The sequence below is a fragment of the Thalassophryne amazonica genome, chromosome 2 (assembly GCF_902500255.1).
Source record: "Thalassophryne amazonica chromosome 2, fThaAma1.1, whole genome shotgun sequence".
Taxonomy (NCBI): domain Eukaryota; kingdom Metazoa; phylum Chordata; class Actinopteri; order Batrachoidiformes; family Batrachoididae; genus Thalassophryne; species Thalassophryne amazonica.
The window spans coordinates 110,504,441-110,519,486 of NC_047104.1; the positions used below are offsets into that span (position 1 = coordinate 110,504,441).

General features: G+C 40.8%; 1 protein-coding gene across 1 annotated transcript in view; it reads left to right on the forward strand.

The window, feature by feature from the left end:
* Positions 1 to 1,158: 1,158 nt before the first annotated feature.
* Positions 1,159 to 15,046, forward strand: part of slc17a6b (solute carrier family 17 member 6b) — a 38,703-nt gene continuing 24,815 nt past the window's right edge. Inside the window, 9 exon segments of the mRNA XM_034191667.1 lie at positions 1,159 to 1,307; positions 2,540 to 2,795; positions 3,361 to 3,479; positions 5,634 to 5,748; positions 7,419 to 7,506; positions 11,899 to 11,985; positions 12,394 to 12,536; positions 12,671 to 12,820; positions 14,622 to 14,754. Of these exon segments, the coding sequence (XP_034047558.1) occupies positions 1,234 to 1,307; positions 2,540 to 2,795; positions 3,361 to 3,479; positions 5,634 to 5,748; positions 7,419 to 7,506; positions 11,899 to 11,985; positions 12,394 to 12,536; positions 12,671 to 12,820; positions 14,622 to 14,754 (1,165 nt within the window). The 5' untranslated portion in view covers positions 1,159 to 1,233.

Genomic DNA, 15,046 nt, shown 5'->3' on the forward strand with positions numbered 1-15,046 from the left:
TGAACCCGGAACCTTCTGCACTGAAACCAACACATTAACCACTTAGCCACCAAGGAAGCTTGGATTTTATGCTGGGGAGAATTTCTGTTGAGCAACAAGCAGGGACTTACGTGGCCACCAGATGGTGCCCAACACTCACAAATAGTGGAAAAGAGACCCCGCAGCTTTCCCTCATATATTTTCTAAACGTGCATGTAATATATTTATCTTGAGATATTATTATTATTGGTGTTGTGTGAAATTGTCTATTATTTAAAAGAAAAAATCTATATTGTGCAAATCCTGCAAAATTACAGATTTCAGCTTCTATAAAATGTAAAAAAAAGAAAAAATGCTTAAAAATGCGCATGCTTGTGCGGTGAGACCTGGTTGCTGGGGCGATGAAAAAATGAGACGCATAAATTATTGATGGATTCCTGCGTGGAGAAGAGGAGCTTGTTGGGAAGGAAATCCGCCCCTGTTCATTTGATTGCACGAGCACCGCCCTCAGGAAAACTGCAGCTGTGTTTTTTAATTGCACTTTAAAAAAAAAAAAAAAAAGTGTGAAATATACCCTCAATGATGCTTTAAATGTCACATCTCTTTAGGCTGTAAATTACTGAAAGTATTTTCCTTGGCATTTGGTGTGTTTCTTGTGGTGAAATAAACCAGATGAGCTTTGCCATGCTGTCCACACGTTGGACGCGGAGCTGCTGTCGCTGTCCTCGGTGCTGAACGCGACGTCAGACGAAGCTGCGCGCACACAGCAGCATCTCACTCCCTCTTTCATTTATTGATGCAACTCCTAAACACGTCTGCTTTTAAACTTTGACTTTTTTATTATTATTATTTTTAATGTCCATCCTCCCTCCCTCTCTGTCTTTCCTCTTTCTTAAAATTGCCGTTTTGGCGCAGTTTGCCGCTGCGGCGCACCGTGTCAGTGTGGTGGTGATGGCACTCGGCGCGGCTGCTGTGCGCCACGCAGGAGATGATCTGCGGCTGGATGAAGGCGCACAGCTCGTTTGATTCGCACAAAGCTGTTTGTTCCGCGGCGCTTTGGCGGTGAAAATTTAGGAGCCGCCGGTCGGATCGTCGCCTCTCGCGCTGGAGTCAGATTGATAGGAACTTTATTTGCATTTTTTTTTTTTTTTTTTTTTTTTATTTATTTATTTTGCGCCGTCCTGCGCCATAACGCGATGGTGAAACATTAAATAACAGCAAGGAAACAACAGGCCTGAAACACACCGAGTGGATATGGAGTCGGTAAAGACGAGAGCCGCGGCGGGGGTGAAGGAATTTGCGGGGAAGACCCTGGGTCATATGTACAGGTAAGGACGAGATTTTATTTGATCATTCATTTATTCCCACTTGCCTCCTTTGATCAGATGATGGAGTAAGTGCAGACCAAAAAAAAAAAAAAAAAACAACTGACAACTCACACCGATCAGTATAGTCACGCCTCTGGACGTGAGAGGAATTATGCAATCATGTGTGCGTACGTGTGTGTGTTGGGGGAGGGGGGTGTACGTGTTTGCAAAAGAGTTCGGATGAACCATGACGCCACTAGGAGGAAAAAATGGTCCCACAGTCTACGGCCCTGCGAGAACAGGCCTATGCGTGGATCTCATTACGTCATAAAGGCCAGGCGACTGTCTATGTCTGTGTGCAAATATATATATATATATAAAATGGAGGGGTCATTATTTTATTCTATTCCATTTTTTTATTTATTTATTTTGAGGACCACAATGGAAATAAGTCTTGCACGTTTTGTGTTATCCTCGAAATGTTACGTAGTACCTGTGAGAATGTGTTCCTACATTTCATATACATGTTGAATTTCCAAATAAAGCAAATCAGTTTTAACACTGACGCGTGGCCTTTTATTCAAAACAGTCTCCCTTGTTCACTGAAAAACAAAGCTTTTTAAGAGAATGTGCACACACATCTCTGCGCGCGTGTGTGTGTTCTTTACCAAAAGCATTTCATGAATTTTAAATACATTATAACCTAGAAATAACCGAGTGTAACCGCAGTGTTGGAGAGTGAAATGAACTGAACGTCGGGTTCTTCCAGACTCTCATCAGCCTCTTGGTTTGACTATTATTCATTTTAGATATTAAAAAGACCCATTTGATTCGTTTACAGAAGTTTGTGGATTTTTTTTCTGCGTGAAAGATATGTTTTTTTTTCCTTTTCCATTTATATAAGAAAAGTGTGTTGGTTGATCGTCGGAGCAGCTGCTCGGCCTGTGAATGTTAATGACTGAGAAGCTGCAATGCGGTACAGGCGCATTTTCAATCGTTTCCAGCACCAATTTACGTCAAAAATAAATAAATAAAATAAAATTAATTCATTATAAACAAAGGTGAAGCTCAGTCCTGACAGAGAATATTCTTAAAGCTGTGATCAAATGTGGTGCAGAGGCCGAACGTCTTCCCTTTTTCACACACACCAAAACGCACTTGTAAATAAATAAAATGAAATAAATAAATATTTAACCTTGGCCTGAAAACATTAAAATTGGGGGGCTTTGCTGTGATGCGCCTGGATTTTGCAGGGTGATGGAGAGGAGGCAGAAAAGCGGGGAGGTGATCGAGCTGACGGAGGATGGGCGCCCCCGGGAGGCCGCGGACAAGAAGCCCCCCCTGTGTGACTGCACGTGCTTTGGGCTGCCCCGCCGCTACATCATCGCCATCATGAGCGGTCTGGGCTTCTGCATCTCCTTCGGTATCCGGTGTAACTTGGGCGTGGCCATAGTGAGCATGGTCAACAACAGCACCGTCCACCAGAACGGCAAGATCATCATCAAAGAGGTGTGGCCACCAGACGTCATAAACAACGCGGCGCTTCTTATGTTGTCACCAGGGAATGAAAAAGGAAAATAGATTCCTGCGCACGTGAGGCCTGTTGCGACGTTTGGCCGCACCGTATGAAAAGACTGAATAAAATACATTTGCTGTATTCGTGAGATATATCTAATGCGACATCTACACATTTCAGCGCTCCAATTTGTGCGTCAGAAATGAAGAGTGTATACTTTATTACAAAAATGTGCTAATCTACATGTTCCATTTTTTCCACCTATAGTAATTGTATTATAACATTCAACCAGGTACTCACGGTTTGATTTAAAAAGAATGAATTAATCAAATAGTTTAATTAATAAATAAAAAATAGGCATAAGTGCGGGTGAATGTGCTTGTGAATGGGTCGGTGGGATGTGACCGGCCTTTTCTAAACACACTGGCTTCATAGGTTAAAAAAAAAATACCCGACATGTTTTGTTTTTGTATCTTAAAAAATATAATCATAAATGCGGTCTCCATTCCAAGTCAAAGATTGGCAAAAAAATTCTTCTTTTTCCATGTGATCCACCAGAAAGCAAAGTTTAACTGGGATCCAGAGACGGTGGGAATGATCCACGGATCTTTTTTCTGGGGCTACATCGTGACACAAATCCCTGGAGGATACATTTCGTCTCGACTGGCTGCAAACAGGTATCGATCACGTCCAATGTGTCAGAGCACAGCAACGTTCTTTCTGCAAAACAGGCCTTTCCTGGGTTTGTGCGCGCGCGTGTGCACGCGTGGGGAAGAATGCATCTCTCTTTAATTTCAGTTTTTTCTGTTTTTGTCGTTTAAAGACGCGATAATGAAACGCAACTGAAAGAAAGTTTCCAAATCCAACAGCTCTTAATAATAATACTAATACTAATACTAATACTAATAATAATAATAATAATGTTATTGCTTTGTGAGTAAAGGACATGCGGTTCTGGAGGCTCCTGTGGACTGAGACCTTCTCCAACCTGTTAATAATCTCCCACAGGAGCAGCACCTCCTCTGATGTGGTCACGAAGGCCCCACGGTGTGGACAAAGGATTTTATTTTAATGATTCGTACATCCGATCATTTCCATCTATGGAAGACAATGAATGATCGAAGCGGGATTTCATTCATAATTCATTCATATATATATATATATATATTATATAACTTAAAATTAACAAAAGATGAATTGCATTTGGCGCAGTCTACGATCACACGGTGTAATTCGTGCCCTGGTGCCTCCTGTTGATTGACACACGCGTGTTCGGTCTCGTGCCCAGATTAAATCTGAACACCCCCCCCCCCCCCCCCCCCCCGGGTGCCGCGTGCACAGGAGAGGGGCGCGAGGACGTGACAGAAATGACAAAGAGCTCCGCGTGCGCACTGGCCCTGCACGCGCACACGTTCCACGTGCTCGGGCCCGTGGGATTTAAATAAATAATGACAGCAATAAATATTTAATCTTATCATGCACCGGAAAGTAAACAGCAATGATTCTGCGCTAAACAAATAAATGTGCTTTATATTTTCAGAAATTAAAATGATAAACGTCACCAAAGTTTAAATAGTATCAGTAATAGCACAAGATTTGAAATCGTTGCGGAGCTACAATAATAATAATATAAACACTGACGTGTTGTCACGCTGCTTCTTAAATGATTTAGTTTTGTGATGACGTCAAAGGCGCACATCTGGTGCAGCTGCGCACTCAGAATAAAGGATGAGAACCGATTCCGTGAGTGTTGCGCACACGTCACACAGAATGGTGTTTTTGTTCACTAAAGTCAGTGAACAGATAAAAAAAATAGAGGTTTGGCCTGCTGTGATATTAAAAAGTGTAGGCCTATTTACACATGATGGGGCGCGTTTGGTGACATGTTTTTTCATTTTTATTTTACTATTCATAATACCCCCCCCCCCAACGTCCCTTAACCATAATACCCCCAGACCCCCCCACCCCCCATCACTCCGCATTTCGTGCCTCCATCACAAAATGCTCCCCATTTTCGTAACCATATCATAACCCATAGATTAATTGACTTTTCGAAATGCCATCAGGAACTGTGCGCCACATGTGACTCACGCACGCGTGCACACGCACAAACGGCGTGGTCTTAAAATACAATTTGAAAAGAGGAAAATGACATATCCTACGAGCTACACTGAAAAAAAAAAATTTTTTTGGAGTAATATTTACTTGAAAAAAAACCTATTAAAGTTTTTTTTTTCCACTAAAAATTTCCAAGTAAATTTTACAAGGGGAATTGTTAAATAAATTTTATTTGCATATATTAGTTTTTCTAAAAGAATAACTCAAGGGGAACAGCTTAAAAGTTTAATTTTTATGAATAAAGATAGTGGTTTTACTTTTTATGAATAAAGACAGAGTGATTGCTAGTAAATGTGACTTGAGTTATTGTTTTAGAAAAACTAATATATGCAAATAAGATTTACTTAAGAATTATCCTTGTAAAATTTACTTGGAATTTCTGAGTGAAAAAACTTTGCTAGGTTTTTTCAAGAAAATATCACTCCAAATTATTTTCAGTGTATCGGGGTGCCCAAAAGGGGAAGGATTCTAGGGGCCCACGATTGACAGGGTCCCAGAGAGGCCCCTAGTAATACATTTATAATACCAACAAAATAATATGGGGGGCTGTAAGATTTCTTTTCATGGGACCCAGAATCCCTGGCGGCACCCCTATATTTTCCAGTGTCATTGAAATACACATAAATTGTGATTACATGTGTATTTTTTTTCCATGCATTGAGGCTGACGTGAATACAGAGTGATTGTAACTGGTGCACTGTGCTGATTTTCAGAGTGTTTGGTGCAGCCATCTTGCTGACCTCCACTCTCAACATGTTCATCCCCTCTGCTGCCCGGGTCCATTACGGCTGTGTGATTTTTGTCAGGATATTACAAGGGCTGGTAGAGGTAAGAGCTCACTGTCAGACGTGTGAACGATAAATAACCGTTGCTTTAAATACATCTTTCTGCTAATGGGTTTGATGTGTGTGTTTGTGAATGGAGCAGCGCTGAAGATATTCTTGGCATTAACAGAACATTAATGTAAATGCATGCATGGAGGGAGATTCTGCTGTGAGTTTACTGGCCATAAATAGCTGCAAACATCACAGTAATACACAGTGTAAGCAGGATACAAATCCATAGGGGTGTCCTTTAACAGAGGGAGAGTCTAATGTGCACAGCAGCCTGAGGAAACACTAGACAGGGTGGATCGATCCATCTCACTACAGCACAGTGATTGTAGTCCAGCTCATTTTTCACTCTCACAAACTGCATCCTGGATTTACAACAATACGCACATGCCCAAAATGGAAAATGTTGATATGAAAATGTAATCTACTCCAAGGCTTTGGAAAAACATTGGCACAAACGTTGTAAAACGCAGTGAGCGAACAGACAGACAGATGAGTCCATCAACTCTAGTTTGTCAGCACAATAACTCAAAAAATAAATGCTGTTAACTCGCAGTTCTCCTTTGTTCTGCTGCACCTGTTGGGGGCGCCACAGCAGATCATTTGTTTCTGTCCTACCCTGTCCTCTGTATCTTCCTCTGTCATGCCAGCCACCTGCATGTCCTCCCTCAGCACATCCATATACCTCCTCTTTGGCCTCCCTCTTCTTCTCCTGCCTGGTGTCTCCATCATCAGCATCCTTTTTCCTATATACCCTGGGTCCCTCCTCTGCACATGTGCAAACCATCTCAATCTTGCTGCTTTGACTGTCATCTCATAATTCATCAAGTTAAAAGTACATGTCATGAGTACAAGTTCCGTTCAGATCTGGTGAACTTTGATGCAACAGCTCAATTGAAAACAACATCTTTGTGTTACCTATAACATCCCGCCAACATGTTTGCCACTTGATGGATAAACAGTGGAGGCTGGATTGATGATTGATTAGGAGCAGGTACAGTTGTCATGGTGACAGAGTCTGTACAGAAATCTGCTATATCTGAGATGTTAAACCGACTGTTTAGTGTACAAAGAGACAATTCACCAAACAAAAAAGGGTGTGGCAAACAGCAACTCCTTAATTAAAGCCACAGCTGCAGAAATGGGTCGTTTCATATTCACTTTAAAAATCAAGTATTTTCATTGAGTATCCTCTGAGTGTCTATATTGTGTTTTTTTGTTCTCTCAACTTATATATCAGTTTGAGACACCTGGTGACCTTAACCTGCTTGGTGGAAATGTAAATATCACTTTTAATTTAAACAAGTCAAAAACAAGTAAATAAATTCATTCATTCATAAGAACAAAAATAACTATTTGTCTTTTTGGTACTTGGTGAGTGGACAAGTCAAAAAGATACAAAATAAAAGGAGAATGTGGGTTGTATTTCTGAGTATACAGTAGTGCCACATTTTAAAATCTTTTTTTTTTTTTTTGCGTATTGATAGCCTGATTGGAAGCAGGGCTTCTACCAAGTCAATAACACAAGGAATTGATCGCAGTCATTTTCTATGTATTTGTTGAATAATTGGTTTAAAATGAGAGAAATATGAGCCTGTCTTGTTCTGGTCAGTTGCTCAATGTTGTTCCAGCACAAGCTAACAGACTGTGCTCTGTGGGGTTCAGGGAGTGACCTACCCAGCCTGTCACGGTATATGGAGTAAGTGGGCTCCTCCGCTGGAGAGGAGTCGTCTGGCTACCATCTCTTTCTGCGGTAAGTCTGACTTCTTATTCAGCTGATCATTACAGGATGGGTTTAGAATGGAATTTTGGAACTCATCTTGCAACCAGCATAAAGCAGAGAAAAGCCCAACGCAACTGTTTTGCATTTTTTTCATGCTCTACATCTGCATCCTCTAAAGTGTGATACCACTTGCACACACGTGGACATTGTTGGTTGATTCCTAAGCTGTTACTTCATCCTCCATCACCACAAAGTGTTTGTGCCGAAAAACTCCAAAAACCTGCTCCGAAAGTGCAGCACAGTTCAGCGCTGTACATAGAACACAACATTCAGACGCACCTTACAAAAGCCAGTTAACAATGCATGTACACAATGATTACCTGCACACATCATCAGTGAGCACATTAACGGTGTAATATTAATATGAAAGCATATTATAGCTAGTATCAGAGGTAAAGTATGGTATAGAAGAGGAAAAAAAGCTGCTATGTACACGGGCAAGGCAGAGAGCAGATAATTTAGAAAAAGTTCAACAATAAGAGTCTACTAAATGAGAACAACTAAAAATAAGAATAAAAAACAAAATAAATACACAAAATACAAGAATAAATAAAGCTAAAGTGCATATGTGCTTGTAATTGGGCCAGCCATTTACAGTCTGTGGTTGAGCTGGTCATATAGATAACACAAAACTTCTGGAAAAAGTGGCTCTGCATTTAGTAGCCTAATGGCAGAAGAAACATATGACTTAGAGTAGCAATTTATTTTCTTGGGGGGCAGGGAAGTATTGCTGTCCTTGCAAATAAATTCTCACCACACAGGACATGATTGTGAGTAATACATTTATCCTTCTGAATATATTCAGCTCAGTTGAGTATCGTATACGGTGCATCCAGAAAGTATTCACAGCGCTTCACTTTTTCATATCTGGTTACATTACAGTCTTATTCCAAAATGGAGTAAATTCATCCCCCCCCCCCCCCCACCCAAAAAAAAATTTTACTCACAGCACCCCATAATGACAACATGCAAACGTATTCTTGAAATTTTAGCAAATTTAGAAAAGTAAAAAAAAAAAAAAACTAAGAAATCACCTGTACATAAGTATTCACACCCTTTGCTCAATACTTTGTTGATGCACCTTTGGCAGCAATTACAGCCTCAACACTTCTTGAATATGATTATGATGCCACAAGCTTGGTGCACCTATCTTTGAGAAGTTTTGCCCATTCTTCTTTGCAGCACATTTCAAGCTCCACAAGGTTGGATGGGGAGTATCAGTGCACAGCCATTTTCAGATCTCTATAGAGATGTTCAATCAGATTCAAGTCTGGGCTCTGGCTGGACCACTCAAGAACATTCACTGAGTTGTCTTGAAGCCACTCCTTCGATATCTTGGCTGTGTGCTTAAGGTCATTGTCCTGCTGAAAGATGAACCATTGCCCCAGTTTAAGGTAAAAAGTGCTCTGGGGCAGGTTTTCATCCAGGATGTCTCTGTACAGTTGCATTCATCTTTCCCTCAATCCTGACTAGTCTCCCAGTTCCTGCCACTGAAAAACATCCCCACAGCATGATGCTGCCACCACCATGCTTCACTGTAGGGATGGTGCCTGGTTTCCGTCAAACATGATGCCTGGCATTCACGCCAAAGTGTTCAAACTTTGTCTTATCAGATGAGAGAATTTTCTTTCTTGTCCTTCAGGTGTCTTTTGGAAAACTGCAGGTGGACTGCCGTGTACCTTTTTCCTAAGGAGTGGCATTTATTTGGCCACTCTACCATACAGGCCTGATTGGTGGATTGCTGCAGAGATGGTTGCCCTTCTGGAAGGTTCTTCTCTTTCCACAGAGGAATGTTGGAGCTCTGACAGAGTGACCATTGGGTTCTTGGTCACCTTCCTGACTAAGGCCCTTCTCCCTTGATCCCTCAGTTTAGATGGGTGACCAGCTCTCAGTAGAGTCCTAGTGGATCAGAACGTCTTCCATTTATAGATGATGGAGGCTACTCATTGGGACCTTCAAAGCAGCAGAAATGTTTCTGTACTCTTCCCTAGATTTGTGCCTTGAGACAATCCTGTCTTGGAGGTCTTCAGACAATTCCTTTGACTTCATGCTTGGTTTGTGCTCTGACATACACGGTCAACTATGGGACCTTATATGTAGACAGGTGTGTGCCTTTCCAAATCATGTCCAATCAACTGAATCTACCCCAGGTGGACCCTAATCAAGTTGAAGAAACATCTCAAGGATGATCATTGGAAACAGGATGCACCTGAGCTCAATTTTAAGCTTCATGACAAAGGCTGTGAATACTTATGTACACATGATTTCTTAGTTTTTTTTTTATTTGTAATAAATTGGCAGAAATCTAAAAAAACTTCACATTGTCATTATGGGGTATTGTGTGTAGAATACTGAGTGAAAAATGAATTTCATCCATTTTGGAATAAGGCTGTAACATAAAATGTGGAAAAAGTGAAGTGCTGTGAATACTTTCCAGATGGATTACAGTGCTGAATTAAAGTTTGGACTACAATACGCCTACAACCCCTGGCAATAATTATGGAATCACCGGCCTCGGAGGATGTTCATTCAGTTGTTTAATTTTGTAGAAAAAAAGCAGATCACAGACATGACACAAAACTAAAGTCATTTCAAATGGCAACTTTCTGGCTTTAAGAAACACTATAAGAAATCAGGAAAAAAAAATTGTGGCAGTCAGTAACGGTTACTTTTTTAGACCAAGCAGAGGGAAAAAAAAAATATGGAATCACTCAATTCTGAGGAATAAATTATGGAGTCACCCTGTAAATTTTCATCCCCAAAACTAACACCTGCATCAAATCAGATCTGCTCGTTAGTCTGCATCTAGAAAGGAGTGATGACACCTTGGAGAGCTGTTGCACCAAGTGGACTGACATGAATCATGGCTCCAACACGAGAGATGTCAATTGAAACGAAGGAGAGGATTATCAAACTCTTAAAAGAGGGTAAATCATCACGCAATGTTGCAAAAGATGTTAGTTGTTCACAGTCAGCTGTGTCTAAACTCTGGACCAAATACAAACAACATGGGAAGGTTGTTAAAGGCAAACATACTGGTAGACCAAGGAAGACATCAAAGCGTCAAGACAGAAAACTTAAAGCAATATGTCTCAAAAATCGAAAATGCACAACAAAACAAATGAGGAACAAATGGGAGGAAACTGGAGTCAACGTCTGTGACCGAACTGTAAGAAACCGTAAGAAACCGCCTAAAGGAAATGGGATTTACATACAGAAAAGCTAAACGAAAGCCATCATTAACACCTAAACAGAAAAAAACAAGGTTACAATGGGCTAAGGAAAAGCAGTCGTGGACTGTGGATGACTGGATGAAAGTCATATTCAGTGATGAATCTCGAATCTGCATTGGGCAAGGTGATGATGCTGGAACTTTTGCTTGGTGCCTTTCCAATGAGATTTATAAAGATGACTGCCTGAAGAGAACATGTAAATTTCCACAGTCATTGATGATATGGGGCTGCATGTCAGGTAAGGGCACTGGGGAGATGGCTGTCATTACATCATCAATAAATGCACAAGTTTACGTTGATATTTTGGACACTTTTCTTATCCCATCAATTGAAAGGATGTTTGGGGATGATGAAATCATTTTTCAAGATGATAATGCATCTTGCCATAGAGCAAAAACTGTGAAAATATTCCTTGCAAAAAGACACATAGGGTCAATGTCATGGCCTGCAAATAGTCCGGATCTTAATCCAATTGAAAATCTTTGGTGGAAGTTGAAGAAAATGGTCCATGACAAGGCTCCAACCTGCAAAGCTGATCTGGCAACAGCAATCAGAGAAAGTTGGAGCCAGATTGATGAAGAGTACTGTTTGTGACTCATTAAGTCCATGCCTCAGAGACTGCAAGCTGTTATAAAAGCCAGAGGTGGTGCAACAAAATACTAGTGATGTGTTGGAACGTTCTTTTGTTTTTCATGATTCCATAATTTTTTCCTCAGAATTGAGTGATTCTGTATTTTTTTCCCTCTGCTTGGTCTAAAAAAGTAACCGTTTCTGACTGCCACAATTTTTTTTTCCTGATTTCTTATAGTGTTTCTTAAAGCCAGAAAGTTGCCATTTGAAATGACTTTAGTTTTGTGTCATGTCTGTGATCTGCTTTTTTTCTACAAAATTAAACAACTGAATGAACATCCTCCGAGGCCGGTGATTCCATAATGTTTGCCATGGGTTGTATGTTGAATGAACACAGTGAGTCCAGCCCACCTAGGTATTTCCCACCATTTTGACAGCAAAGTACTTGGACATGCCCCACATGCACTTGGGCTGTCTGCACAACTAACTCATCATTTGCATCTGCCATCAAAATATGTCCCTATACGTACGTCTGTGATGTTTTCACGTGCTGTTGCAGGCTCATATGCTGGTGCTGTGATTGCAATGCCCCTGGCTGGGATTCTGGTTCAGTATACAGGCTGGTCATCAGTGTTCTACGTCTATGGTAAGACAAAGACAGATTCATGACCTTTTCAATGATAAAAGAGTGTGTGATTTTCAAATGTGTGGCACCAAAGTAGTAAAAGTGAAATCCTGTAATTTACAGAAGGGAAATGTGTTGAAATGTGTAAATTAATGTAAATATTTTCAAGTTTGGGTAAGAATGTTTGTGAGTCGGCTGATGTCACTTGGGTTTATCCATGTGGAGTGAGTATTGATTTCTCCCCCCTGATGTTTTGGTGTGTCAATAAACACCCATGTCCTTCTGTCTGGACTGGATCCAGTTAGTCTTTCTGCCTGAGTTTAGTTCTCTCAAAGATCAGACTATCAGATAATGTTTGTATAACTGCAGGTTTGATCTCACCCATTTGTGCAGACATCTCACATGCAATCTGCACGTCTTTGTATCCAGGATGTTTTGGTATCTTCTGGTATATGTTCTGGATCTTGGTGTCCTACCAGAGTCCTGCTGAACATCCGTCCATCTCGGACGAAGAGCGCTGCTACATTGAGGAGAGCATTGGCGAGAGTGCCAAGCTAATGGGCCCCTCTGAGGTAAGAAGAAACCTGACACATACATATTAAATCATTTGTAATACTTACACAACAGCATTGAGCTAGAAGGCATAGAGACAAAGTGGAAAAGAGAACAGATAATGGATATTTGTCTTTGTTGTAACTGACTGCAGAAATTCAAGACTCCCTGGACGAAATTCTTCACCTCTATGCCCGTCTATGCAATCATTGTGGCCAACTTCTGCAGGAGCTGGACCTTCTACCTGCTGCTTATTAGCCAGCCCGCTTACTTTGAGGAAGTGTTTGGTTTTGAGATCAGCAAGGTGAGCACTATGGTTGTAGAAAACAAGGGCTAACAAATGATCTAGTACCTGATACATTCAATTTCTGTAGAACTGAAAACACCCACATGATGTTGACAGCTGTTTCAGAGATGAGAATGTGGCACACTGATATGGAATAAGTAGCTAGGAATATCAGAAGAGCTGATGCCATGTAGTTCTGCAAAAACAGAAATGCTAAAGCTGTGCAAGTATTTGCTGTCACATTAGAAACTAGAGCTCCTCGTGCACGTCTCTGCCTGGATCTGTTAATAGAGTCATATTGTGAAAAATCAGTTTTTAATTACATGTTAATATCCACCAAGTTTTCAGACTTCAGAAACATCCATTACAGAAGTCCAAAATCTAGACATGATATGCTGGTTTGAGTATGCCACGCCCACACGGGAGAACGATCAACATGCACCCCCCCCCCCCCCCCCCAAAAAAAAAAAAAAGTTGACTGAGCCAACTTGAAATCTTCAGAAAATGTTTTGGCAGCTTTTAATGAATCCCTGTTTACCCTGGGGTGATAAGGTCAAAGGTCAAGTTCATAGTTAACATTTCTAAAACTCTGTCTTGTGAGCACAATAATTCCAGGTGTACATACTCAGTTGTTATGAAAGTTGGTATGTATGTTATGTAGTCTGTTGACGCCTGTTGATTTTTGGATCAGAACTTCAAAAGGTCATTTTTACTGCAAGCAGGATTTTTTTTTTGGCCTTACATATAGTTTCATAGGATTCCAATATTAAGCACCAGCTGAGATCCATGCCAGATATGCTGTCACTCTCTCTCTTCTCTTGTAGCAATAAACATTTAAATGTATTATTATTATTATTATTATTATTATTATTATTATTATTATTATTATTATTACTATTATTAGCAATAATAATAATAATAATGTACGGAATGACTTGCCTGAAGTTCGGGGGCCCCACACGACATGGGGTCATGCAGCACAAATAATAGGACACAAAATAGTATATGATGTCACCAACAACTAATAACACATAACAGTGATTGCTGTGGTGACACAGTGGTTTAGTGGTTAGCACCATTGCCTCATAGCAAGAAAGTTGTGGGATCACTTCCCTGTTGGTCCTTTCTGTGTGGCATTTGCATGTTCTCCCCATGTTTGCGTGGGTTCCCTCCAGGTGCTCTGGCTTCCTCCCACATCCAAAGACATGCAGGTTAGGTGAATTGGTGACTTTAAATTGACCATGAATGTGTTTGCCTGTATGTGGCCCTGTGACAGACTGGCGTCCTGTCCAGGGTGTACCCGGCCTCCTGCCCTATGATTGCTGGGATGGACTGCAGCACCCCCCATGATGCTTGATTGGAGTAAGCTGGTGTAGAAAATGAATGATTGCTATCAGAACACTACTTTCATTATAAAATATATTTTTAAAAATTTACTTGAAGTAGTCAGAAATGCTGTTTGCTATTAATTTTTCAAGTTTCATCTACATTCTGTAATGATAGTAATTAGGATAGATAAGTGTAGAAGTGCAGCTCAGAGGGCATCTGTCCCTGCACACATCTAATAATCCACCTACAGACAACTGAAAATCAAACAACCTCCTTGTTAAAGGTGAAACATAATAATTTGGCTATATTAAGATATAAAATGGGTCATCACATAATTCGAGTTTAATTTCCATACTGGGCCAAAGAAAATGAATCTTTCATGGAAAAAAAAAAGTGATTCCAGTAAAGCTGCTGCTGTGTAATTAAACAACTGTAGTGCTGAATATTTGTTAAAGTCATTTCGTTGGTGACTTTGTATACGTGGTTCCAGGTCGGTGTGCTGTCTGCTCTGCCTCACTTGGTGATGACCATTATTGTGCCCATCGGTGGCCAGCTGGCTGACTACCTGCGGAGCAAGAACATCCTGACCACTACCACCGTCAGGAAGATCATGAACTGTGGAGGTGCGAAGTCTGAACTGAGGACGAACTGTCATTTTCCACACCTCTCTCTGCACAGCCACAGGGTGTGATTTTCATGGCGTCAGAGCCACATTGATGTTTATTTGGTTTCTTTTTCACTGTATGAGCACCTGGCAGGATTATAGCCTTATAAAGATCTATCTGTCCAATATTTGTCCACGAGGTGCCTCAGTGATTGTGACTGCATTGATTTTATATCTGTAACTTATGTAATTGAGTGCAGACAATGTATCATGCCTAATTCAATTGGCACTGCACTGGCCAATAGCCTGTG